Source organism: Nothoprocta perdicaria, unplaced genomic scaffold (genome assembly GCF_003342845.1).
Source record: "Nothoprocta perdicaria isolate Ctin4 unplaced genomic scaffold, notPer1 scaffold_9, whole genome shotgun sequence".
Lineage (NCBI taxonomy): Eukaryota > Metazoa > Chordata > Aves > Tinamiformes > Tinamidae > Nothoprocta > Nothoprocta perdicaria.
Window position 1 is genome coordinate 6,734,302 of NW_020456198.1, and position 22,701 is coordinate 6,757,002.

The 22,701-nt window shown below is 43.9% G+C and overlaps 3 protein-coding genes across 9 annotated transcripts in view; 2 read left to right on the top strand and 1 right to left on the bottom strand.

The window, feature by feature from the left end:
* The first annotated feature begins 170 nt into the window (after window positions 1-170).
* XPC (XPC complex subunit, DNA damage recognition and repair factor) lies at window positions 171-11,999 on the top strand. Of its 5 annotated transcripts, XM_026052593.1 has the most exons (16): window positions 171-189; window positions 963-1,173; window positions 1,895-2,019; window positions 2,439-2,559; window positions 3,484-3,568; window positions 4,087-4,244; window positions 4,460-4,580; window positions 5,543-5,632; window positions 6,409-7,341; window positions 8,008-8,168; window positions 8,448-8,529; window positions 8,964-9,098; window positions 9,599-9,768; window positions 10,067-10,160; window positions 10,388-10,477; window positions 11,067-11,999. In XM_026052593.1, exons 5-16 carry the CDS (start codon window positions 3,524-3,526, stop codon window positions 11,277-11,279), a joined length of 2,292 nt encoding a protein of 763 aa, XP_025908378.1. In that variant the 5' UTR covers window positions 171-189; window positions 963-1,173; window positions 1,895-2,019; window positions 2,439-2,559; window positions 3,484-3,523; the 3' UTR covers window positions 11,280-11,999. The 5 variants fall into 5 exon arrangements, with proteins under 5 accessions (XP_025908378.1, XP_025908376.1, XP_025908377.1 ...); XM_026052591.1 differs by lacking the exons at window positions 171-189; window positions 963-1,173; window positions 1,895-2,019 and having other exon boundaries at window positions 2,526-2,559; window positions 11,073-11,999; XM_026052592.1 differs by lacking the exons at window positions 171-189; window positions 963-1,173; window positions 1,895-2,019 and having other exon boundaries at window positions 2,526-2,559; window positions 8,988-9,098.
* A 538-nt stretch (window positions 12,000-12,537) lies between these two features.
* On the bottom strand, window positions 12,538-22,303 carry TMEM43 (transmembrane protein 43). 3 transcript variants are annotated; one of them, XM_026052691.1, is made up of 13 exons: window positions 22,250-22,296; window positions 21,634-21,786; window positions 20,716-20,850; window positions 20,461-20,555; window positions 19,812-19,861; window positions 18,280-18,349; window positions 17,573-17,643; window positions 17,287-17,408; window positions 16,635-16,709; window positions 16,456-16,557; window positions 15,865-15,982; window positions 14,682-14,916; window positions 12,538-12,587 (listed from the first exon to the last, which is right to left on the bottom strand). In XM_026052691.1, the coding sequence occupies exons 1-12, from the start codon at window positions 22,259-22,261 to the stop codon at window positions 14,714-14,716; spliced, it is 1,206 nt and encodes a 401-aa protein (XP_025908476.1). In that variant the 5' UTR covers window positions 22,262-22,296; the 3' UTR covers window positions 12,538-12,587; window positions 14,682-14,713. The 3 variants fall into 3 exon arrangements, with proteins under 3 accessions (XP_025908476.1, XP_025908477.1, XP_025908475.1); XM_026052692.1 differs by lacking the exon at window positions 12,538-12,587 and having other exon boundaries at window positions 13,674-14,916; window positions 21,634-21,783; window positions 22,250-22,303; XM_026052690.1 differs by lacking the exon at window positions 12,538-12,587 and having other exon boundaries at window positions 13,674-14,916.
* A 282-nt stretch (window positions 22,304-22,585) lies between these two features.
* CHCHD4 (coiled-coil-helix-coiled-coil-helix domain containing 4) overlaps window positions 22,586-22,701 on the top strand; it is an 8,041-nt gene continuing 7,925 nt past the window's right edge. Inside the window, exon 1 of the mRNA XM_026052720.1 lies at window positions 22,586-22,683. Coding sequence (XP_025908505.1) covers window positions 22,662-22,683 — 22 coding nt within the window. The 5' untranslated portion in view covers window positions 22,586-22,661. The remainder of the gene's footprint in view (window positions 22,684-22,701) is intronic.

Consider the following 22,701-nt stretch of genomic DNA (forward strand, 5'->3'; position numbering starts at 1 on the left):
CTCCCGCGCCCTCTCGCGAGACTTTATGGCCCGGCCCCTTCCCCTCCGGCGGCGGCACCGGGCTGAGGGGGGGACGCGGCGCCGGAGCCCGCGGCGCCATGGCCAGGAAGCGCTCGGCCCCGCCGCGCCCGGCGGCCGCCAGCAAGAGGCGGCGCGCGGGCTCGGCGGCGCCGCGGGCCGAGGCGGAGGGTGAGTGCGGGCGGCCGCGGCGCCCCCGGCGGCGCTGAGACCCCGCCGCGGCCCGAGCGAGCGCCCCGTCCCGCCGGCCGCTCCGCGGGGCTCGTCTCAGTGAAGGCGGCGGGGGGATGGACGGGTTGGACGCAGCGCCCGGGGGGTCCGGCCGCCCTCGGGGAGCCGCGCGCCCCCCGTGCCCCGCGGGCCCTGTGGCGCGGACGGCCCCGCGCGCACCGGGCGCCGCCTCGGCCCGCGCTGAGCCCGCCGCGCGGCGGATGATCCCCTCTAGGATTCCCAGGCGTGAGAAGAGCGTTTGGGGACATGCCTGAACTTGCTCTTCCCACTCCCAAAGGGTATCGCCAAAATACACGGGGTAGGGATTTAAGTCGATACATCCAGGGACTCAAATGGACACCTGGCCAGGGTCCCAGGAGATGCCTTGAGTTCTTCTCAGTAGCTTTACAGTATAACAGTTGTCCAAAGAAAGTAGTTTCTTGTGAATGAGGTGAATATGATGCTTGTTTTTCGACTGCTGTCATTGGTAAGACTATAGAAACCTTTTATGTAATTTTGCCTCCTACATCACTTGATTATTTTCTATCAATTGCTGTTGTTCAGTTATTCTCTATTTATTATGCAGTGCTCAAATTATTTTTTTTATAAATATTCACTTTTTTTTTTTCTGTAGCTGGTAAGCAGAATTCTCCTTTAATGGACAATACAGAAGTACTGCTGCAGACTGCATGTAGGTGAGATTTCACCCTGTGCCATATCTTCCTTCCTTCCAGCCGGTGCAGATGATTTTGAAGAAAAGAAGCCTAATCTGAGAGGGAACAAGGCAAAAGTTTCAGCTGGAAAGAAGGGAGAGGACAGTGGTACTGGAGTCTGCAGCTCAGCAAGTAAGCCTTCAAAGCAGAAAGAGGTAAAATTGCCAGTAAAAGAAGAAAGCAAGAAAACTACTAAAAGTAAAGGGAAACATAGCAAAGACACAGTCTGCAGGTAAGTTCACTTACTGCTCATTATCATCATTACTCATGATTACATGTTTTGTTTTGGGCCCACTGCTGCAAATATGCGTGTGTAGTTTAATTTAGGCAGAATTGGTCTTGGGAAAGACAATCCGGGGAAGCAGATAACTGGGTCTTTTTAAATTCAACTGTTGGAAGCTTATTGTTTTGTTTTGTTTTCCACCTTTTCTAGTTTTTTAGGAGTTAGGGAATGGTCTTCTCATAGATGTTGCTGAAGCAAGAATGCCAAAGTGATTGGCTGGTCTCATTTCACTGGCCTTATGAAGCTGTGGGTACTAGAAGTTGTTCTAAATTCAGTAGACTTTGATCAGTAAGAAAAAATAATTCTTTGAACTAGTTCTCCAAGAACTCATTTGCACAAGTGGTTGTAAAGGATGGGACCTTTTGTACCTTCAAGCATCTTCCTTGGAATATCTCACAGAACTAGGACTTGCTTAAGTTTGCACTGGAAAAAAAATGTCCACCCAATGAATCCATGGTTGTTTATGACACTGTTCCTTTGCTTTATAGAGAAGGCATCTGTGCTTAATTGCCAAATATTGAAAGCATTTGAGTCTTTTGTTATTGATACAGAGGTCATGCTTCATTTATTGCTGTATTTTTAATGTTCCCCGTTCTCTGTTTCTTCTTTTTATAAAATAAACAAGCACCTAAACTTTGTAACGTTAAAGTCATTTTGATGCTTTCAATAGTGATTCTCCGAAGGCCCCTCAGAGGGAGAAAAATTTGAAGAGAGAATCTCCTATAAAAAAAGAGATTGATGAAGACAATGCTGCTGCTGATGATGAAAGTGAAGATGAATGGGAGGATGTGGAAGGTAACGTTTTATTATATATTCATTTTAAGGAGATTTTTTTTTTTGTAATTTGGTTAGTGAGCCATTTCATATTTGGATTCAGGTAGGTGAGTTCTGAATGCTTAGAGCTCGTTCTGTGTGTGTTATCTTTTAAAGCCAGTGTTACACAATAATATTGAATTACTCCAAAGCAGAGAAAAAAAAAAAAAAAAAAAACTATTGACCTGTTACAGTGCCTTACACTTCACAACCTGCTGGCTTATGTTAATATGCTGCCACTATTCACTTTTTTAGCCTTTTGGATTTTCTAGTACTGAGAGAAGCTAAGATTAAAGAAATGCTTTGGAGATTCAGAGGGGTGCGTAGGTTCTTATCCCATTGGCAGCCCTCCCAGTACTATCCATTCTGTGTGGATTGATTTTAATATTTTATTTTTCCAGAACTCCAGGAACCTGTTACAGATAAGTTGGAAGATGCTGTTGTTCCAGCAGTGGTGCTGCCAAGCAAACCAGTTGAGATAGAGATTGAAACCCCAGAACAAGCAAAGAATAGAGAGAGAAGGTAAGACTGGGGCAGGTGATGATGAGCAGCGAAAGATTTGTTTAAATGTTGAAGATTTGCCTAGTGTTGACTGACACTTACTTGCTCTGGGTGAAAATCCCCAAATTGTGCAAATTGTTGACTTGGCCTAATGTGACATAACAAAGTGGTGGACCGTTTACATCCACGGAGGACTTTTCCTCTGAGATTTGGTGTGAATGGAGGCTTTTCAGCTTCTTTGAAAATCAGGCCCATAATTTCATTGTGCTTTAGTGACCTGCTTCTCCAAGCCAGGAATACTAACAGGTTCTTAATGGAGAGCTGTGGGTAAATGGTGTTGTTTTACTGTAAATATCTAACAGCTGAGGTGCGAGTCTCTGTGTGCGCACAACTGAGGGGTGACTAAATGGAGTGAAATGAATGGCCTCAACATCTGGTAACATTCTTTCCATGGCAGCTGGAGACCTGGCAGGTTCTCCTGAAGTTACAAGGAGGGCACTGTCCCAGACCCTCCTTCTATTGCAAAACATCTAGAATATATCTATTGCCTCTAAGTCAAAAGATCTCATCAATGAAATGGAAGTTTATCCAGGAGACTGGATGTAAGAGTAGCAGTAATTTAAAACAGACAATGTAGAAAGCAAGAAGTTTAGTATGAAGCTGTCTAAAACCACGTGGTAGGAAACTCTAGGTACATAAAGTTATGTGGGATTTAGGCAATTTGCATGCATCTGAGCTCTCAGTATGCAGGTACGTGTAGTTTATGTTTTATTAGTCATATGCATCCTCTATACCTATTCACATAGCCATTGACTATACTTCTGGTAAGCAGGCACAGAATATTCTCAGGAATGGATTCTGATTATGAGCTGATACAGTTCAGGAATCTGGAAAGGCAGGTCCACAGAAAACCACAATATCCATTTCTTTTGTAAACTTGTGCAGAGAAAAAAGAAAAGCCGAGTTTGAGGTGTATCTTCGGAGGATGATGAAACGATTCAACAAGGAGATTCGTGAGGACACGCATAAGGTATTGGTCACAAAAAGAAACAGGTAGAGAGCAGATTGGGCATAAGATCTCTGAACTGATATGTAATGAAGAAGAAACTAATTCTGATCAAAATAATTGCGGGCCCTGGTTAGAAGTGAGGAAAAAAGAAAAGGCTGTAGATGAGACAAATAGTCATAGGATTTTTCTTAAATTGTAAGTGGGAAACATCAGTGACTGCATTCGCAGACTTATAAAGCGAAATAGATGTAAACAGGTGTGTATTTCTCCACTGAGCTTGTATTGTATTTGCTCGTTTCTGTTGAGTTTAAACTGTCACTCTTGGATCAGGAGATACTGACAGGGATTTAAAAGTTTTACTGTCCTCTCGTCATGATCTGAAGACAGCCACGGGTCCACACTGTGTACTCATGGGAGGCTTCATTATTGCATATCTGTTTTAAAAGAGTAGTAAAGCCTTCCATGTGTTTACCATGGGCAACAGTTCCAGCCAAGCAAATCTCATGTGAACTCACTGTAGAAACTTTTGTTTCTCTCAGGTTCATCTGCTGTGTTTATTAGCAAACGGTTTCTATAGGAACAGAATCTGTAACCAGCCAGATCTTCTTGCTATCGGTCTATCCGTCATCCCCACACACTTCACGAAAGTGCCTGCAGGCCAAGTGGACCTTCCCCGTCTCTCCAACTTGGTGAAATGGTAAAGCTCTGTCTCCTGATAATGCTATCCCATGGAATCTAAAGCCACAGTTAAGGGGTGGGGATGAACATACTTATCAATTTTCAGTGATTTCTCTGGTTTTAAAAACAACGATGAGAAACTGTTATTGAAGGAAACTCTTTAGTGAAGGAAAGGAGCTAAGTTCCAGAATGCACTTAGGATGCTAGAAAATAAGCAATTGTCTCATTTTTAAGGTTTGTGGGAACCTTCACTGTCAATGATGAGCTTTCTGTTGAAAAAGGAGAGCCCCTTCAGGCTACCTTGGAGAGACGCTTTGCCATCTATGCTGCACGAGATAATGAAGAATTGGTTCACGTAAGTGAATTTGGATGCCAGATCGTTAGCTGCCAGGTTATACACCAGGTGGTGTTTGAAGAATGGATTTGGAGAAAACATCAGTGATTTAGGTGATTGCCTGGCTTTTTATTTCTCTTGTGTTTTTACTGGAAGTCCTGTGATTAAATTCCTCAGTTTAATTGAAGTTTCTAACTGGAGCTCCTAGTTCTAGCAGTCCCTGCGTCCACGTTCTGCTGTGGATGACATTACACATCACGTATCAAGAAGCTTATTCCTGAGTATTTTTTGGTGTGTTTATATTGATTTAGCAGTGTAGATTGAACAAAACCAGCTAACTAAGTTTCTCCTGAAATACAAATTGAGTGAGGAAATTCTGTGTTAGATGGACAGAGAATCTCTTTACAGATCTTTTGAGTTAGAAGATGGAGAAAAAGTCTTGAAGGAGACTACATTGGTAGGGAGCATTTGAAAGAGGAGAAATGAGCTGTTTGATCACAGATGCTTGGCTTGCAGATCTGTTCCCTTTGCTGATGAAATGGAACATTGCAGGTTTCTGTCACCACTTGAGCAGTCCCAGCTCTGGTGGCTTTGTAACCTTGTGGAAATTCAGGAACACCACTTGCTGGGATGTGAGAAAAAGACCTAACAAGTTCTGCTTAGGCATTTATTAACAGCAGCCTCTCATGAGTCCCATGCAGAAAGGCAGTTGCAGGTCATTGCTCTTCGTCACTCAGCTGTGGCTAATGGTGCTCTCTGAACAGCTGGTGTTTTTGCTGCTTCAGCTAATTATATGTGACTGGCCTTGGCCACCTTTTGGAGGTAGGAATGAAAATGATTTGTGACAGAGCCCAGATCTTAAAATAGTTTTAAGAACTCTTATATATATATATATATATATATATATATATATATGTGTGTGTGTGTGTGTATGTACCTTGGAGAAAAGAGGATAAAAGTCCTTCACTTCATTTCTTTTGCAGATATTTTTAATTATTCTCCGAGCGCTACAGCTGCTGTGTCGTCTTGTGCTGTCTCTTCAGCCTATTCCTCTCAAGGAGACCAGAGCAAAGGTTAGTTTGCATTTAGTAGATGGAATAGGGAATATATCCCTGTGGGTGATATAGAAAAGGAGTGAAAAAATCTTTCAGGCTGTTAAAGCTCAAAGAGGACCACTTGTTAAATGAAACTAAAGTGATGACAATATTTTGTCTATAATGCAGAAGATGCAAACTCTTAATTTTTAGGTTGCCTTTTTTTAAGAAAAAATGGCATTTTGTGGCTTGGGTAAAGATTTCTCATGCTTCAGTAGTTTTAAATTTCTTTAAATCTTTGACAGCAAAGCACTTGCAGCTTGAATAATACTTCTGCATTTCTTTTATGCCATTCCAATGAGTTAAGATAAATCTAAGCTTTGTCCCACATTGTTACAATATTGATTTGAATTACAAATATTTAAATGTTTATATGAATTAATTTTGAAAAGTCTTATTCTTTTAACAAGAAAGTGTAGAAGAGCCCTTAACTTCTTTTTCAAGAATCCATTACATCCCTTTCATCTTCCTTCTGCCTGGACTCTAAATAACAAGCTGACTAACTTCAAAGTCTGCTAGTTTGCTAGTGGCTGTTGCTCACTTGCTGCCTTTACTGAAAGTGGGAAAACTGAGCTCAGGTGTTGGAAGTGGTCAGAAATCTCTTCTTCCATTTGCCTCAAGCTTTAGATCCCCTGAGATCTGCGCGGTCGGTGCTGGCCAGTCCTTGGTCTGCAGGCACTTTGTACATTTAATTGAAGCCAGTTTTCCTGACACACTTACGTGATAAAAGTGACCCTCTGCATCTCTCTTTGCAGGGGAAAGGCTCCTGCAAGAGGCAGTCTCTCAGCAGCACCTCTGAGGGGCAGGAGAGCTCGGCCACAACACCCAAAGCTGCGGCAAAAAAGGGCTTCTGTGGAAAAGCCAAGCGGAATGAGAAATCCTCTGGCAGTGAAGACGACAATCGGGAGCCAAAGAAACCAAGTTCTGCTCGGACAAAAAGGCCGTGCAGGTCAAAGCTGACTAGGGAAAGCCAGGAGCAGAGGGAAACTAATAATGAGGACTGCAGTTTAGGGGAAAAAGATAGGCCAGCCAGACCCAAAAATGACCGCCGGAGACGGGTGGCCTCCAAAGTGTGTTACAAAGAAGAGAGTGGCAGTGATGAGGACAGTGTTTCTGACTTCGAGGTCTCAGAGGAGGAGAGCAGTCTTTCCGATGAGGATTTTGAAACTCTACCTAAAAAGCAGAGGAGGTCGTTGGGCTCCCAGAAGTCAAAGGTAAAGGCTGATAAAAACTCGAAAACGAAGATTTCAGAATTGAGGCTACCCAAAAATTCACAAGAAGCTGAGCCTAGACCAGCAAAAAACACAGCTACTGCCTTGCCTAATGCACAGAGAAAGAGAAACAAAATAATTTCTAGTGACGAGGATGGAGAGCAGGAGCTGAGGAAAGCGACGGGCACAGACCACTGGCTGGAGGTTTTCCTGGAACGTGAGGACAAGTGGGTGTGTGTAGACTGTGTTCATGGCAGTGTTGGCCAGCCCCAGCTGTGCTTCAAGAACGCCACAAAGCCGCTCTCCTACATTGTGGGGTTTGACAATGATGGGAGCATCAAGGATGTGACACAAAGATACGACCCGGTGTGGATGACTGTGACAAGGAAGAGCCGTGTGGGCTCTGAGTGGTGGAAAGACACCCTGAGGCCGTATGAAAGTCCCTTTGTGGAAAGAGACAAGAAGGAGGAAATGGAGGTAAGGGATACTTGGCTGTTTAGACCAAGAGACAAATAAGTTTAACCTGATTTATTCTCAAGAGTCCAAACCTTGAGTCCTCATTCAGGCAGAAAGAAATGATTAGGAAACATTTTGTGAATAAGGAGGTTTGGTTTTGAGCTTGAACTGCTGAGTGTGCATATGCTTTAAAGGGATTGTGCAATGACAGATTTCAGTAATACCAGTATCAAAAAGGAGACTCTACAACCTCTTTGGGCAAGCTGTTCCAGTGCTCTGTCACCCTCAGGGTAAAGAAGTTTTTCTTTATATCGAGATGGAACTCCCCGTATTTCAGCACGTGTTGCCTCTTGTCTTGTCACTGGGAACCAGTGAAAATAGTCTGGCCCCATCCTCTTGGCACCCTCCCCCAAGATATTTGTGTGCCCTGGTAAGATCTCTGTGCAGCTGATGACAACCCTTTGAGCTCTGCCAGTCAGCCAGTTCTCAATCCACTTCAGTGCCCACTATACTATCTAGCCCAGACAGATTTAAGTACCTAACTGCAACAGGAATGCTTCAGTCCCTTGACTCACCTCGTGAAGTTTATGTTTCTTTTCCTTGGATCCAGACTATAATCTTTCTTCCTTTCTTAAAAGACTAGTGTGAAAGAGTTGTGAAATGATTTTTTTTTCATAATTCCTACAGTTTCAAGTTAAGCTTCAAGACCAGCCTCTGCCAACAGCAATTGGAGAGTACAAAAATCACCCCCTTTATGCGCTCAAGAGGCACCTCCTGAAATACGAGGCCCTCTATCCCGAGTCAGCAGCTATCCTGGGATACTGCAGGGGAGAGGCTGTCTACTCCAGGTACGTGCTGCACATCTTGCCGTGTGTGCCTGTGATCTTTATAGCAAGCAGTTAAGGGCACTGTGAACATGAGCAGGCCTTTGTAGAATGTAAATATTGCTTTGTAGTTGGGGCAAAATAGATGAGGGATTTTAAGAGCTAATCTGCTTGAAGATTACCATGGTGGCAGCGGTGTTTGCATTTGCACGCCCATTAGATAGAGCTTTCTTGCCATTCTGGGATGTGGGTAGCAGTGTGGGCGTCCCTAATGGAAATGGTTGCTTCCTCTGGCCCCTTTAGAGACTGTGTGCACACACTGCACTCCAAGGACACTTGGCTGAAGCAGGCTCGGGTGGTGAGGATTGGAGAAGTGCCCTACAAGGTAAGAGGGCTTGGGTCCCTCCTGTGCAATACATGTGTCCCCTAGCTTGATTCTCTTAGTTTTGTCTTCCCTCCGTTGGCAGATGTACATTTTTCACTGCAGCATGGCTAGTAGTAGTCCCTGGCTGCACTGTGGATCTGTGCATCTGCTTTGCCTGTGGGATCTGTAGTCTATGTGGTGCTCAGCTATCTGTTTTTCCTGCCCCGAGAGCTTCCAACAAAACTTTACCCTTTTGATCCTGTTCAAAGGCAGCCTGGAACTTTTCTATGATCTGGAGGATCTGGCTGCCTGTTGCATTCAGGTGCCGTGGGTTCTCACGTGTAAGCAGTAGAGACTCAAGGCAGCAAATGGACAATTCTCTCCCAGAGCCTTCTCCTTTGATGTCCCAGGAGAGTCTGGTTCATTTGCTGACTTTAGCCATTGTTTTGCCACAGATGGTGAGGGGCTTTTCCAACCAGGCGAGGAAGGCGCGCCTCATGGAGCCTGCCAACCGCGAGAAGCAGGACCTGGCCCTCTTCGGCCGCTGGCAGACAGAGGAGTTCCAACCACCTGTGGCCGTGGATGGAAAGGTAGCCAGGAGGGCAGTGGGCTGGGGTTGAAGAACGTGTTTTGTATGGAACTGTGGGCTTTATTTTTCCAGAGGAATGTGCATGTTTCGGAGGAGAGACCAGGCAATAGCATCTGGATCCAGACTTAGCATTCTGGAGTGACCATGCCCAGGAAGGGATGCTCAGAACTTCAGTTACATCTTCCTGTCCTGAGTACTCATAGATGGGTGCCAGCAGTATGGGCTGCTGTCTGATTTAGTTCAGTTAATTTGCCTGCTCCATGTTTGTTCTGCTAGTTCTCTACATTGCAGTCTTAGTTACAAAGCCTGGACAGAGAACATGAAGCAGGATATCCGTGAAGCTAAAAATCTAGCCCTGTGTACTGCCCTGTGGACACTAGTAGAATCCAGCTGTGCAGTGCAATCAGAAATGAAGAAAAGCGTCTCATTTGCAGCACATATTTTCACCTATCTGTGGAGGGTAGGAGGTGTCACCATTTCCTTTTAATTCTGCAACATCAGGTTCCCCGGAACGAGTACGGGAACGTCTATCTCTTCCTGCCGTCCATGTTGCCGGTGGGCTGCGTGCAGCTCAGGCTCCCCAACCTCAACCGAGTGGCGCGGAAGCTGGACATCGACTGCGCCCAGGCCATCACCGGCTTCGATTTTCATGGAGGCTACTCACACCCCGTGTACGTTACGCTGCTCTGCTGCAGCCCAGGTGTTCTGATGTCCTGCTGAGGTTGCATTAAGTGGGAGACATCCTGCTCTTTTGTACTGGCAGTGGCAAGGGAGTCGGTGGCCCTGGCATTCAGCAGCGGTTTTATATTCTCTCTGATTCTGCGCTGGTGTGGGAGGATGGGTGGTGATTTATGCCCTTAGAGCCTGTTCTGTTAATATTCAGCATCCTCTGGTTAGCCTGGGTCAGGCATTTGCTCCCTGTCTTTTTTTCTTCTAGTAGCTGACAGAGGATTGTGTTCTCCTTCCTAGCACTGATGGCTACGTCGTTTGTGAGGAATATAAAGAAGTGCTTATTGCTGCCTGGGAGAACGAACAAGCAGAAATAGAGAAGAAGGAGAAGGAGGTGGGAATTACTTTTGCAGCTTCCTTACTGTTACTTTTATTAGGTCAATTTGATGTAATTGTCCCTGGTCAAATTGCCAGGGACAGTTAAACACAGGTTGGGTGTATAAGTGGGAGTAATGTGTGAATTTTTCAAATGGCAGTTTCAAATCTGGAGATATATTGGCCTAAATACATTGGAATTTATGATAGCAATATTTTCTTTTTTTCAATGACAATCCCATATAGAAACGTGAGAAAAGAGCTCTGGGGAACTGGAAATTGCTGACAAAGGGACTTCTCATCCGAGAGAGACTGAAGCAGCGCTACTGCAGCAAGGTATTCTGTGCATGGGCTGTTAGGGAGCTCTTCTAGTGTGTTACCTTTCCTCTGGTAGGGTGCAAGACTTGGGCAATGTGTTTACTCAGTAATCTTTCTTTCCTGTTGTTAACTTGTGAATAACACATAGTTTAAAAAAAAAAGAAATAGGTCAGAGTTTCCTCTCAGTTACATGCATGGAAGGCTCGTTACTGTTTAACAAGAGACGAGTCTTTTCCAAAGCATCGTTATTTTATGAGACTGTTGGGTTTTTACGCACCCACTTCCTTGATTTCTTCCTCCAAGCCAAGCCTGTAGCTGACAGGATCGGAATGGGGTACTCTGTGATGTGTTTTAGTTCATAATTTTTACTATGTTGTGTAAGGTGAAACACGTGATCTTTTTAAAGCTGCGTTATTCTTTTTGCCACCAAAAATATTTTGTTTGTGTGGAAAGAATGCTCGATATCCAGAAATAGAAGCACGCGCAGAGCAGAGCAGTGAACTTGTGTACTGTCTGTAAGCGTCATTGTGACAAGATGAGCCTTTTTAGAAAGGGCCAATTCAGAGCAACTTCCACAACTCTCCGTTTTCACACCTGTTTCTTCCAAACTGAGCTGCCAGCACCTGAGGCAGAGAAAAGAGCCGGATTCTCTTCTGATGAAGAAGGAGGTCCAAGTTCAGAGACTGCAGCAGGGGACTTGGCTGCCTCTTGGCCTCAAAATCGCCAGGCAGAGAAGCAGAAGAAAGAGAAGACAACCAGGAAGAGCAGGCGGGAAAGGAAAGGAGAAGCAGCACAGTTGTTTCCCTTTGAGAAGCTGTGACCAGCACAAGCTTTTCTCCACCGTTTCCAGATGCCTGGACGCTGTTGTTACTATAGGAGTAGGCTCTGCCAGTTAAGGACTTTTAGCCTTCCTTGCATTTCTGAACCGTCAGGGACTAAACTTCTAGTTCAGCATCAGAGTTTCTTTTGTTATCACAGAAAACCACTTTCAACCTTTTATGCTCGGAGTCGTGAGGAGCAGAGGTGCACTTGTATCTTCTGAGAAGATCACTATATATGCATAGCTGGGCTTTTTTACTACCTTTTGTACGTATCACTCAGCGTGCTAATAAACCTGTTTTCTTTGGCATTCCTTTCCTTTTAACTGTCTTTTTCCATTTTTCCTTTCATTTTTTCCTGCTTATCCAAACTAAAACTAGTTAACTAGCCGAGTTGATGGATAGGCTAATTGGCTAAGTTCAGTCAGATGCTTCCATTCATATTGTATCAAAAGCAAGGTAGAGTTCTAGTCTCACTAATTACTTCTTTTATCGCAGAGGGGGAAGCATTTTCAGCAACGTGTGACGAAACGTTATCAAGTACTTAGAGGAACCTGAAAATGTATTTGTTAAAGAATATCTGCTTTTTGTGAAAACTCAGATTTGGCTTTTCAGCCCAGGATCAGAAATCTTGTAGAAAAGAAGCAGTCCTGTCCCCATTTCAACCATCAGGTTAAACAGAGCATCTTAGGTCATTTAACCAACTGTGTGTGTGCTTTTGGTTTGTTTGTACTTATGGTTTGGTTTAGGTTGATTTTTAGGACACCCTCTTTTTAAAAATAGAGGAGGATACAGTCCATTCACTGCTGGACATTGTCACAGGGGAAAGATTGAAATACAAGAAAATGGTTTTAATTTAAGTATGCTCAGGAAAAAAAAAAATCTATTTTTATACTGTATATGCGGGGCAAAATAAAGTATTGAAAAACATTAATCTTGTCTCTTATCCCTCCCTTCTGGCCAGCTCCCTTCTCCAGCAGCAGCTTTGTTGACTGGGAGGGATTCTCACCCAAGGATACGCACGTGGCAGCTGAGCTGTTTGGTTGTTTTATTTTTCCACCACGCTATTGCTGGAAGTTACAGATCAAGTCCTAGAAGCTTCCAGTATTGGCTGACAGTGAATTGTTTAGTGGTGAAAGTAGGGGTTTTTTTTGAGTTTTTGTATTCAACTTTGGACTTAAAGAAAAAATCTGACCTTACTTAAAGAAAAAATCTGACCTTTCACAAGCAGGTACCACTGCAGCAGGCTGAGGCCGTGGCTTCTGTTCCTCCTGGTGCCAGATATACAGGATCCACCCTCTGATGAACACCTGGAACGTAAGGAGTCAAGTCCAGCTCTTGTTAACCGTGCTAATTTTTCACCTTCTTCAAAGGGGATCAGGTACCAGCTACTGCAGAGCACTTTGCACTTCCTAAACTGGGCCTTTTAACATAGATACCCAAACTCAGAGAAAATAACATGCAAGGACAGGAACTTGCCCTTCCTTAGCTCTAAAAGGAACCAATCCTACCTCAAGCTGCAAAAAGAAATATACCTTAAAGGAAAGCAAAGCTGAAATGGAAAATTTTTTGCATAGCAAGTGGCTGTTGTCCACTTTTTGGAGGGAGGTAAGATGAGGATGTCTGAGCTGTTTCTACAGAAACAGTGTTTTGTGTATGTGCAGTGAAAGCAAGGCCCAGCTTCTCCACAGTGCCCGGCTCAGGAAACATTACATTCTTTCTGGGGAAGGCCTCTGTTTTATTTGCATCGTTCCTGCACAAGAACTAGCATTAAAAAAATATATATTTTGAGCTGCTGACATCAGTAACTCCCCAGTCCCCTTAAAAATAAATTTGAGAGGAGCAGCCCATCATCAAGTACATGAGTGGAGAGCAGCTGCAAGCTTCCAGGGAACTTCCCAAGACGGAAAAATAGTTGCAGGCTCTATAAACTATTTGGTTTGAAAGCTAGGCATTGTATTTATTTATTTGGACAATGCACAGACATGAAATGCACAATTAAGGTAAGGAAAAAAGAAACTCAAGACCAACTTTTTTGAAAATCATTTTTATTAAATATACAAAAGTTCAGCACTCTGTAGAATTTTTTTTCTCCATCTCTAATATGGTAATGCTGGTTGTAGTTTCCTGCAGCATTCGTGTAACAGCAGTCCAGCCCTTCTGCTTGTCTCCCCAGCAAAGTACAATTGCTCATTTGATGGCACAAAAGAGGCGTTAGTGTGACAGAAAGAGACTGCTCACTCTCCCTGACACATTCCCTGCATTAAACCAGTTCTTGCACTTCAAATATCTCTGCCCTCACTACCCCTGCTTACACCAGCACAACACAGGTGGGAGAATTTGAAGCTGAACTGACACTTAAAACACCAACTAAGAATTAAGGCTTAAAAACCAAACAGGACACATTTCATAAATCAATTTCCCATTTTAGTACTTTTTTTAGCAAACATTTGCTTCTATATATGTTCAAGTAAGTTCTTTTGCTATGGAGAATGTATTTCTCTGGACAGTCCTAACTGGACTTCATAAATATACTCGCTGAAGACCTTTCCTGTTTGGGTACTGATTTAGGTATACTTGAGAAACAATACTGAAGTGTAGGCAGGGCGCAACTCCAAGCTAGACTGTAGTGAGGAGGAGACTGACCTGAAAACAGCCCTAGATCATTTCCACTTGCAAGTACTGGTGACAGCAGAAATACGTAAACAGAATAATACACAATACTGCCCTAAGTCATTGCATTAACATGGTATAAAGCTCAAAAGTTAGGTTACTAAAGTTAATGAAATTAAGCAAAAATGTTTTCATGATGGATTTCATGGAACATTTCATTGTCTTTGCCAAGTGAAATTAAAAAACAAAAAACCCAGTATACACAGGACAAAAAAGCTTTCTGACAAGTGTGCCCTGCCTTAGAACACTATCCTGACCCCTCCTGACTGCAATTTTTTCATTTTATCTTCAGTCCAAAAGCACAGACACAGTACTTGAGCATAATGCTTCTTAGACAAATCGTGGTTTTTTGAACCCATACACATCAAAATGCATCAACAAAAGTGTACACGGCTGCATGTGTAAGAGCAAGGCAGAGGGAAGGATTGTCCAGAATCACACACGTATTTGCTAAGCCTACAGACAAGGTGAGGTCCACGATGCTCAATTATCAAGAGAATCAAGAAGTGGTAAGAAAAAACCTGCTCCTTCACTCATCCATAATGAACACAGACGCTCCAAAATGCTTTGTTCCCAAGATCAGCATTTGCTTCCTACAAAGCAGCATCCCTCAAGAGTCTTACTCTTCATGGACAAGCACGCCAAGGGTCGCATCCCAGCCCCGTCACGGGCCGAACTGCGCTGGGCTGCAGCAGTAATCGGAACAGAAAGACACTTGAAGAGGTACTAACCAGGACTGGGGGCAAAGGCCGAGCACCCCGATTCACTGGTGCTTCTTGGGCGGGACGCGAGACCTGGCGATCACGATAGGCAGCACAGAGAGCAGCCCCAGGAGCAAAGCCCAGAGAGGGCGGTAGAAGAACCAGCCAACGGAGATGGTGAGCAGCGACAACGAGCTGGCGACGCAGAAGGCAAAAGCTTTTAATCCAACGTTAACCAGGTCTCTCACTAGAGGAAACCAGTCCACTGCAGAAAGAAGTACAGAGTAAGGCTGTTGACAAGGTAACTGTTAACCAGAACACCCTATGAACACCCTATGTTGCTAATAATTCATTCCTAGGATCTGCACACTAACTGTTGTGGTCAGAAAACTCAAATTACCATCAAGGGGTCCTGGAGAGAATATCTCAGACACTGAGAGCATCTCAAGACATTTGGTAAGAGAGCAACTCTATTGCTTCAGAGAGGAAGTCACCCAAAAACAAGTTAAAAAGCTTAAGAGGTGCCACCAATGCCTGGGCTTGTTCCACAGCTATAAGGCTAACCCACAATAAGCAAACATAGAAAGGTAATTTTGGACAAGGGTAAATCTTGCAGTTGCATGTATGTGCACAGGAGGAAGAAAGAGAGTGCACAGCTACAAAAGACATTTCTAGCAATTAAGAACAAAGCACGTAAGAGCTTTGATGCTTGGAATTTATGCAAGTTTGAGGCACCCTACAGCTCTTCAAGTTTCTATTCCAGTATTTTTCTGAGTTAAAATAAGCCAAAACCTTATTTGCTGTGTGCTTACAATAGTGTAGACATGCTACTGTAATAGAAATAATTAAGATCTCCTTTGAGGGAACCTTTTGTATGTGGATCTAAGACCACATTGCAGCACCTGGAGTCAGACTTGAAAGAACTGAAACGACTTGTGCTTTGGCTTCTGATTTTGGTAAGCACTGTGAACCTCCAAGTACCAAAGAGCTATTTACCTATATATATATATCTAGGTAAATATATATATTTATGTTTAGCCACGTGGTTCTGGTTATTGTCTGCAATTGCCTACAGTGACTTTCAAATCCAGGGCCCAGTGTGAACTGGGTTTCAATTTTTAGGTTTTTTTTTTCTCCCAAAATTAATCTCGTTTATTCACATTGTAATCAAATTTTATTTCTAAACTGTGATACCTTTCTATAACAAACTTACCCAAAGTGTAGATGATTCGGGTCATTAGGCTGATGCCCACAAACATTGCCAGCCAGCCGGCCCCACGGAGAGCCCAGGTCTTCATGGTGTTGCTCTCATGCTCTTTTTGAAACACCTCCTGAAAGGCAACACCGTTACACGCAGTCTCATGCATTTTCTTTCAGGATCTGTGTCCAGTACATTACAAGCAAGTCAGAGGGACAGTATTTCAGCTGTAAAAAATACAGTGCAGCTCAACCTGTAGGGTCTGAATTTTAGCAGTAATACCCCAGTACATTATGACATATTCTAAAATGCAGCACAAGGAAATATGCATCTTTCTAACCATGCTGAAAAACGTATTTTAAAAAAGGCATTTTCTTATAGCCAGGCAGAAGGTGCACATTTTTTGCTACAAATGCAGAAACCTAGAAGGCAAGCACAGGCTATCATGCCTCTTCCTAGATACAGGAAAGAGAAAGGGAATGTTTAGACCAGATCATTGCTTCTCTAGGACAGGCCTGAAGAAAAACAAGTGTATTCGCATTTCCTTGCTGCTTCTTGGCTGCCAGCTCCAATTTCAGGCTTCCCTGGTGTGGTTTGGCATCTCACCTCCACAGAGAGGTCTCCAGGGTAGAGAATCTGCAGGGCATCTCCAGACTTGGTGCGATACGGAATCAGCTGATCCCCACGCTGGCGAGCAACCACAGTCACCTTGGAAGAAAGGGAATTTTACTGATTACCAAGTTGGCACCAGAGTTTGCAAGACACAGGAAAAGCTGACGACTGACCTTATCGGCTGAGCCCAGATGGGGGTTATATCCGCTCAGACCCGCGTAGAAGAACGAGACACGAAGGTCTCCCACCTACAAACACAAAAATATTGGAAATCAATAGAGAAAGGTATTTCCAAAAGAGAATCCCAGGAAAGATAACTGAATTAGAGCATCATTTATTGGATCACATTTTTTCTGAACATTTATGTCAAGTCAGTAGAATTTCCAAATAGCACTTTTCCAGGCCACATGGATAAAAGAAACAGGATATGCTCAAATGCTGCTTTGCAATACTCTCCCCGATTCAGCTGCAGGAGCTCATTCATGAGCTCCTTCTTCACACCCCTTGCCATTTTCGCCTTTTGGCAGAGGAGGGCAGGCAGCACCAGCAGACAACAAACTACTTCGCTGTGTTCAACTCTACAGCAAGGCAGAGGTGGCACCATCCCTCTTTTCATTTAAAAGTATGGCAGAGGAAGAGACTCAAGAAGACAAAAAGATACAAGCAGGATCAGAAGCTCTCTTGCTGAAGCACTGTATTAAGAGTCTCATCCTACATGGTGCCCAGCACTACAACTTCTACATATTGCAATGGAAGTGGGACCTTCCCCAGCTTTCTTTCTCACGCAATAATAATTGTTGCTTTGATCTATACATCTCTTCTTACTTCTGGACGCCTGGGGTTCTCGCTGTGGTAAAAGTAGTCTCCTGTCCTGGTAACATCAGCATGTGGATCCTCAAGGTTTGACAAGCTCAGCTGCTTGAAGTCATCAATCTTATCCACTAGACCTAAGCAGAATACAGAAGGAAGCTCAGATCTGGACTCTAACTTGGAACAACCAGCACACTGGCTCCCTGGTTACTACTCAAAACAACTGTCCCTGTGGGAAGAGCCAGAGTCCACTGCTGATGCAAAAGGAGCCACAGCAGCAGCAGCACAGAGCAACTCTTACCTTTAGAAAGAACAAAGCTGCCAACCTGGACGTTAGGAGAAACAGCAGTGAAAGACTCCACAGCCATGGCACTGTGGAACAGAAACAGTCCCTGATTAGTTCTAGAGTTAGGGGCAAACTCTTCATTTGCAGTGTTTAATATATGGCACAAACGTCAGGTGAATTCCAAGAGCTAAAGGACTGACACAGTGTAGCATAAGCAAAATGTTGCAGATGAGAGAAATAAGAAAAATTACACGTAGTTGATTGCCACAAACCAGCCTGTGAACTCACACATACCAGCTCAGAAGAGCAGAGTTCAAGTAGATAGACAAGCACATGGAATGCCTGTGATTCCAACTTTGTAATTTCAATTTGTAATTGTCTATTTTGTAATAGAAAGAATAGAAAAACAGTAATGCGCTGCACTAATAGACAATAAAAGTCTAAAAAAACCAGCCCACTTAAATTTTCCTACCAGAGGGAGACCACATGGTCCAAAGGTAACATAATAGCCTGACATCCAGCCACAACTAATGCGTAATTTAATTCCAGATGCACCAGGCAGCTTTGAACTGTTATCTAATCCCTCCATGTCTAAGTTTTCCCAACTAAGAAGTCCAGCAGTTTTCATCCACCTTGCTGTGCCATGAGGATTAGTGATTCAGAACTTATCTTTGACCAGATATAGTGAGATAATCTAGGGGGACTGTCTACGTGCACGTTACCTAGGGTTTTTATGTCCAACTTCTCTATCGAAGTTTCTGCTGTTCACAACTTCTGATTTCCATTCGGTATCTAAAGAAAAAGAGACAGGAAAAGTTGTCACCAAGATCTGTTACTTAAGAAAGGCTTTTCTCAAGCAAAGAATTGGTTCTAAGTTGCACTTACAGTAATGCTTTTTACATCAAAGTATATGTGTGATAGTTTGTAACAAAATATTTAAATCTAGTATTTTAACATATTAACAGGAATTGAAGGATTTATATAAAAAAAGAACTTTCAGGGATAGTACGGTGGCCCAACTGTGCTCAATGGTATTTTTCCTTATCAAGCTTTGATTTTTTGCCTCCTCTCTCTGGGAGTGATCTGGTTCTGCAAGAAAATGCTGTGAGCTCTGCTGGAACTGGCAGACTCAGTACAGTAAAGCAGCAAATAGAGACAGTACCTGTACATTTCACAGGCAAAGATTTACAATACTGCTTCCATTCAAGCCAAGGCCATCTCCCAACACCCTCAAGCCAGGCTCCAGGAGATTTCTTACACCTGAAAAACTAGGACTCCTTTTTTGAGCAGTTCCCATATTACATTTAGCTCTACATGCTTCCACGAAGGAACAGAGAAGGAGGAAAGGCAATTTGGTTGAACAATGGAGGAAGAATTATTATGAGGGGTATTCTGGCAACATACATCCTAATACTGGATACAATCTTATCAGTCTTGAGAGAGAAGGGAGTTTTTTTGTTTGCTTTTTTTTTTTTTTTTTCATGGCTTTTCTTTTTGTCCCCTACCACTGTAAAGCCATCCTTTTCCATCCCTTACATCCACTACATCTGATGCAATGTTTCCATGCTGTACAGTCTCACTTTCACTGAGCTGGCCTAGAACTGCTGCACACCCACGTTACACGTCCACGTGCTTTAACTGGGGATAAATGAGGAAGAGACTGATTCCAGAGATACAATGACTCAGAGCATTTTTATGCCACTGGGCAGATCAAAATAATCCTCTCTGTTCTGCTCCTGCCAAAAAGCCATTTGGCAAAAGCTGCAGTGCACATCAGGAGGTGCTGGCGGTTTTCACAAGCTGGTATCAACACTTAAATGGAGTCTCAATATATTGCTTTACAGGCTGGGGGCTACCCTGTTCTTTCCTGTTTGTTCTCTTCAGCTCATGCCTCACGTGCCCAGCTATCCCACTTTAAAAGAGGAATCTAAGGATATGCATTGCGCTCCCAGCTCTGCTCACCTCCTGCCACTGAGGACCTGTCTCTAGAACACTGAACACTGCTCTGAACTGGGATTTCTAATACAACACTTAAATGTTCTGTAAAAACAGCACAGAGTCATCCTTTCACATTGTTTACCTCCAGAAAGAGAGGTCCCAATATTTGTTTAGGAAAAAGAACGCTTTTGTTTCTTCAAATTCCTTTCCTTTCCTTCTCTTCCCAACAAGGAAATTATAGGGTTTGAAACACCAATCAATACGCACCTACATAAGAGCCAGAGTCATGCAAGATACCTTCTCTTGATCAACTTACTGTATGTGTACTTTGTCTCTTTCTTGATTTCACCATTCTCTTCATATTCCCTGCAGATAAAAAGGGTGTGGTGAGAACCAAAATTGAGCACGCACACAGCTGATCATGTCAGAACACACTCCACAAATAAAATGTACAGATAGTTCCCTGGGAAGACACTGCTAGTTACCAGCCTCCAACTAAACTGCACCACTGGTCACAACTTCTTAAGTTCTGCTGTTTAGCCAATTTTCAACATACCTCACTGTCTGCTAATCTAGCACAGACTTCATCAATCATCAGATCCAGTTGATTTCTAAAAAAATAAACCCCACTTGAAAGATTAAAAGAAAAAAATATATATATTACTGTTGTGGAGGAAAGGAAGAGATATCAGGTAAGCCATAGCAATAGCATGAAGGCCAAGAAGTCCCATAGGAAGCTATACAAAGTCAGACATCCAAATTTTATCAGACACAAATTCCACAACATAAACCATTTATTAGATCTGACACCCGTAATAAAGTAAAAATAACTGTAAAAAAAGCCCCAAGAGCTCTAGAATTCTCCTGCTGTAGAGTTTTTTTAATGGGATCCCAATAATACAACATCTTTCAAAATAATTGTTTAAAAAGTTGATTAAGAAGCTCATAACTTTTCTTTCACTTACTTGGAATCTTCATATTCTACCCACTGGTACATTTCCACATTACGCTTAAGTTTGACGGCATGGATGGAGAGCCCATAGCTGGGATCAAACAAAGGCTATTGAAATTTAAAAGAAAATGCAAATCAGTATTTATGTTGTACTTCAGGCAAATTTAAAGGGAAGGAGAAAAGTTACATATCTGCTCCCTGAATATCAGAAATAAAGACTTGCCCTGCGCTTCAAGCTCTCCTGTGTCCAACATGCTAATTTACTTACCTTTGATGTGCTCAGAGGGCCAGCTAGGTGCACCAGTCTCCCCTCATTCTCTTGTGACACAGCTTGGATATTATCAAGAGGAACCACCAGAGAAAGCCCCTCATCAAGAGATTTGGCTGTCCTCAGAGCTCGTCCCTGCAGTCAAGGGAAGCAAATGGAGTTGTGGAAGATGAATTGTACAGCATCATTTTGTGAAATGAAAGGCAATCAGCAGACCCTAAGGAACACTTGTGTATTTAGCCTCAAAGCATTTTCTCAAAGTGCCCTTAATGATTTTCAGCTGTCTCTTTCTGTGTCTGAAGTAGTCTGAGAAAGGGGGACTTCTTATCCACGCAGCAGGTCCATTAATGCTATCTAAGCTACTAACACAAACACAGATTACTCATACGAGGCTCTATAAGCACTGCTCGTCATTTTTTACCTTGCTCATTACTCTTCAGTAAGTGCATTAATTGCACCAGTTAGCATTCTTTTTCTTGGTCCTATTTAACTGCTGGGCAGAAGTTCTCCTGTCCATACCATCATGTTACAGTGTGGGGTTTTTTTTTCCTGCAAAAACACTGAGGTTGGGAGTGGTCCTTTTTTTTCCTTTCATAGAAGTATGAAAGAAAGTAATAAATGAAAGCTCAGAATTATGCTCCCCCTCTCCGATACTGCCAAATATCCAAACTCTGACACCTCCCACAGCTGCAATCCTTCAAATATCTACATCAGGTGTAACTTTGTCACCACCAGGACTTCTTCCACTGGTTGCAATTGACGTTCTCATGATGGGAGGTCTGTGTGTCTTGGGAAGCATGTGTTTGCAGAGGATATAACTTACCTATGTACTTTAATTATTGAATTTTTTTTTTAACATAAAACAAGTTAAGCTGTGACATTATAAAGCAGTGTAGGCATTAATAGCGTTCCACTTACCTCGTTGGTAAAAAGAAGATAGAAAGACAGAAGAAACGTCACAAGTCCCACCAACATGCCCCCAGATGTCTCGCTGAGCCGCTCCAGGAACCCTGGCTTGGCCTGGCTCGTGATTTTAACATGTTCTTTTTTGCTGCCTGTGTCAGAGAACTGCTGGAAGCAAACCAAAAACACAGCATTGCTGTGAAAGGGCAGGACGCTGTTTCAAAATAAGTCTTTCAGCTTTGTTAAAACCACTGCTCCGTAGAGCAGCACTTCTTGGCTCAGATGTAAGCTTTTCCTCACTTGTAATTTTTGTCACAATTTAGACACTAGAAACGCAAAAAAATAAACTTAACAGAAGTAAGTATGCTTTATATATATTAAAAAAAAATGCATGCATACACGTTCAAGGTTTTTAAAGCCTCCTCAGCCTGCTCCGAGGTCGCCCACACCCTGCACTCAGGCCGTGACAAACTGACTAAGACTCGCGAATTCCCACCCAGCTGCAGCACAGCTAAAAATAACAAGTTACACTTTCTTTCACCGGGGAACAAGAGCCGCACCCTGAGCGGCCAAGGGGACAACGTGGCTGCCCCGCAGCAGGGAAACCGCCACGCAGGCAGCGCTCACTCACGTTCCTCGACATCTTCAGCCTCTTCCCCTCGCCGGGAACCGCCACAAGCTCCGCGCAGCACCAGCCCCAGCGCCGCCGCCCCCTACGCGCTTGCCCGCCTCAGCGCCGCTCCTTGCCCGCCTCAGCGCCGCCGCGGGGCACGCCGGGACTTGTAGTTCCCAACCGCTAGCCCACGGGAACCTGCCAGCGGCGCGCGCGGGGCACGCCGGGATCTGTAGTCAGCAGCCAGCGCTCCCTTCCCGCCTCGCCGGCGGGGGTGGAGCTGCCGGGGGCAAGGAAGGCGCTTCCGGGGCGGGAGGTCACGGCGTGGAGCCGCGCGCCGTTGCTGGGAGCGGGAACGGTTTGTCCGTTAAACAGTCGGCCCGTTGAACGGTCAGCGCGCGCCGCGGGGGACAGCACGGAGCGCGCCGCCATGTCGTACTGCCGGCAGGAAGGTGCGGCCCGCGGGGCGC

Excerpts from the sequence above, each read along its gene's own strand:
- XPC (XM_026052593.1), top strand. The coding sequence starts at position 3,524 with ATGATGAAACGATTCAACAAGGAGATTCGTGAGGACACGCATAAG. Across the intron at positions 4,245-4,459 it reads CTCTCCAACTTGGTGAAATG|GTTTGTGGGAACCTTCACTG; the intron begins GTAAAGCTCTGT and ends CTCATTTTTAAG. Across the intron at positions 10,478-11,066 it reads AGCAGCGCTACTGCAGCAAG|ACTGAGCTGCCAGCACCTGA; the intron begins GTATTCTGTGCA and ends TGTTTCTTCCAA.
- TMEM43 (XM_026052691.1), bottom strand. Across the intron at positions 17,644-18,279 it reads GTTGGACATAAAAACCCTAG|TGCCATGGCTGTGGAGTCTT; the intron begins GTAACGTGCACG and ends TCTGTTCCACAG. Across the intron at positions 16,710-17,286 it reads AGAACCCCAGGCGTCCAGAA|GTGGGAGACCTTCGTGTCTC; the intron begins GTAAGAAGAGAT and ends TTGTGTTTGTAG.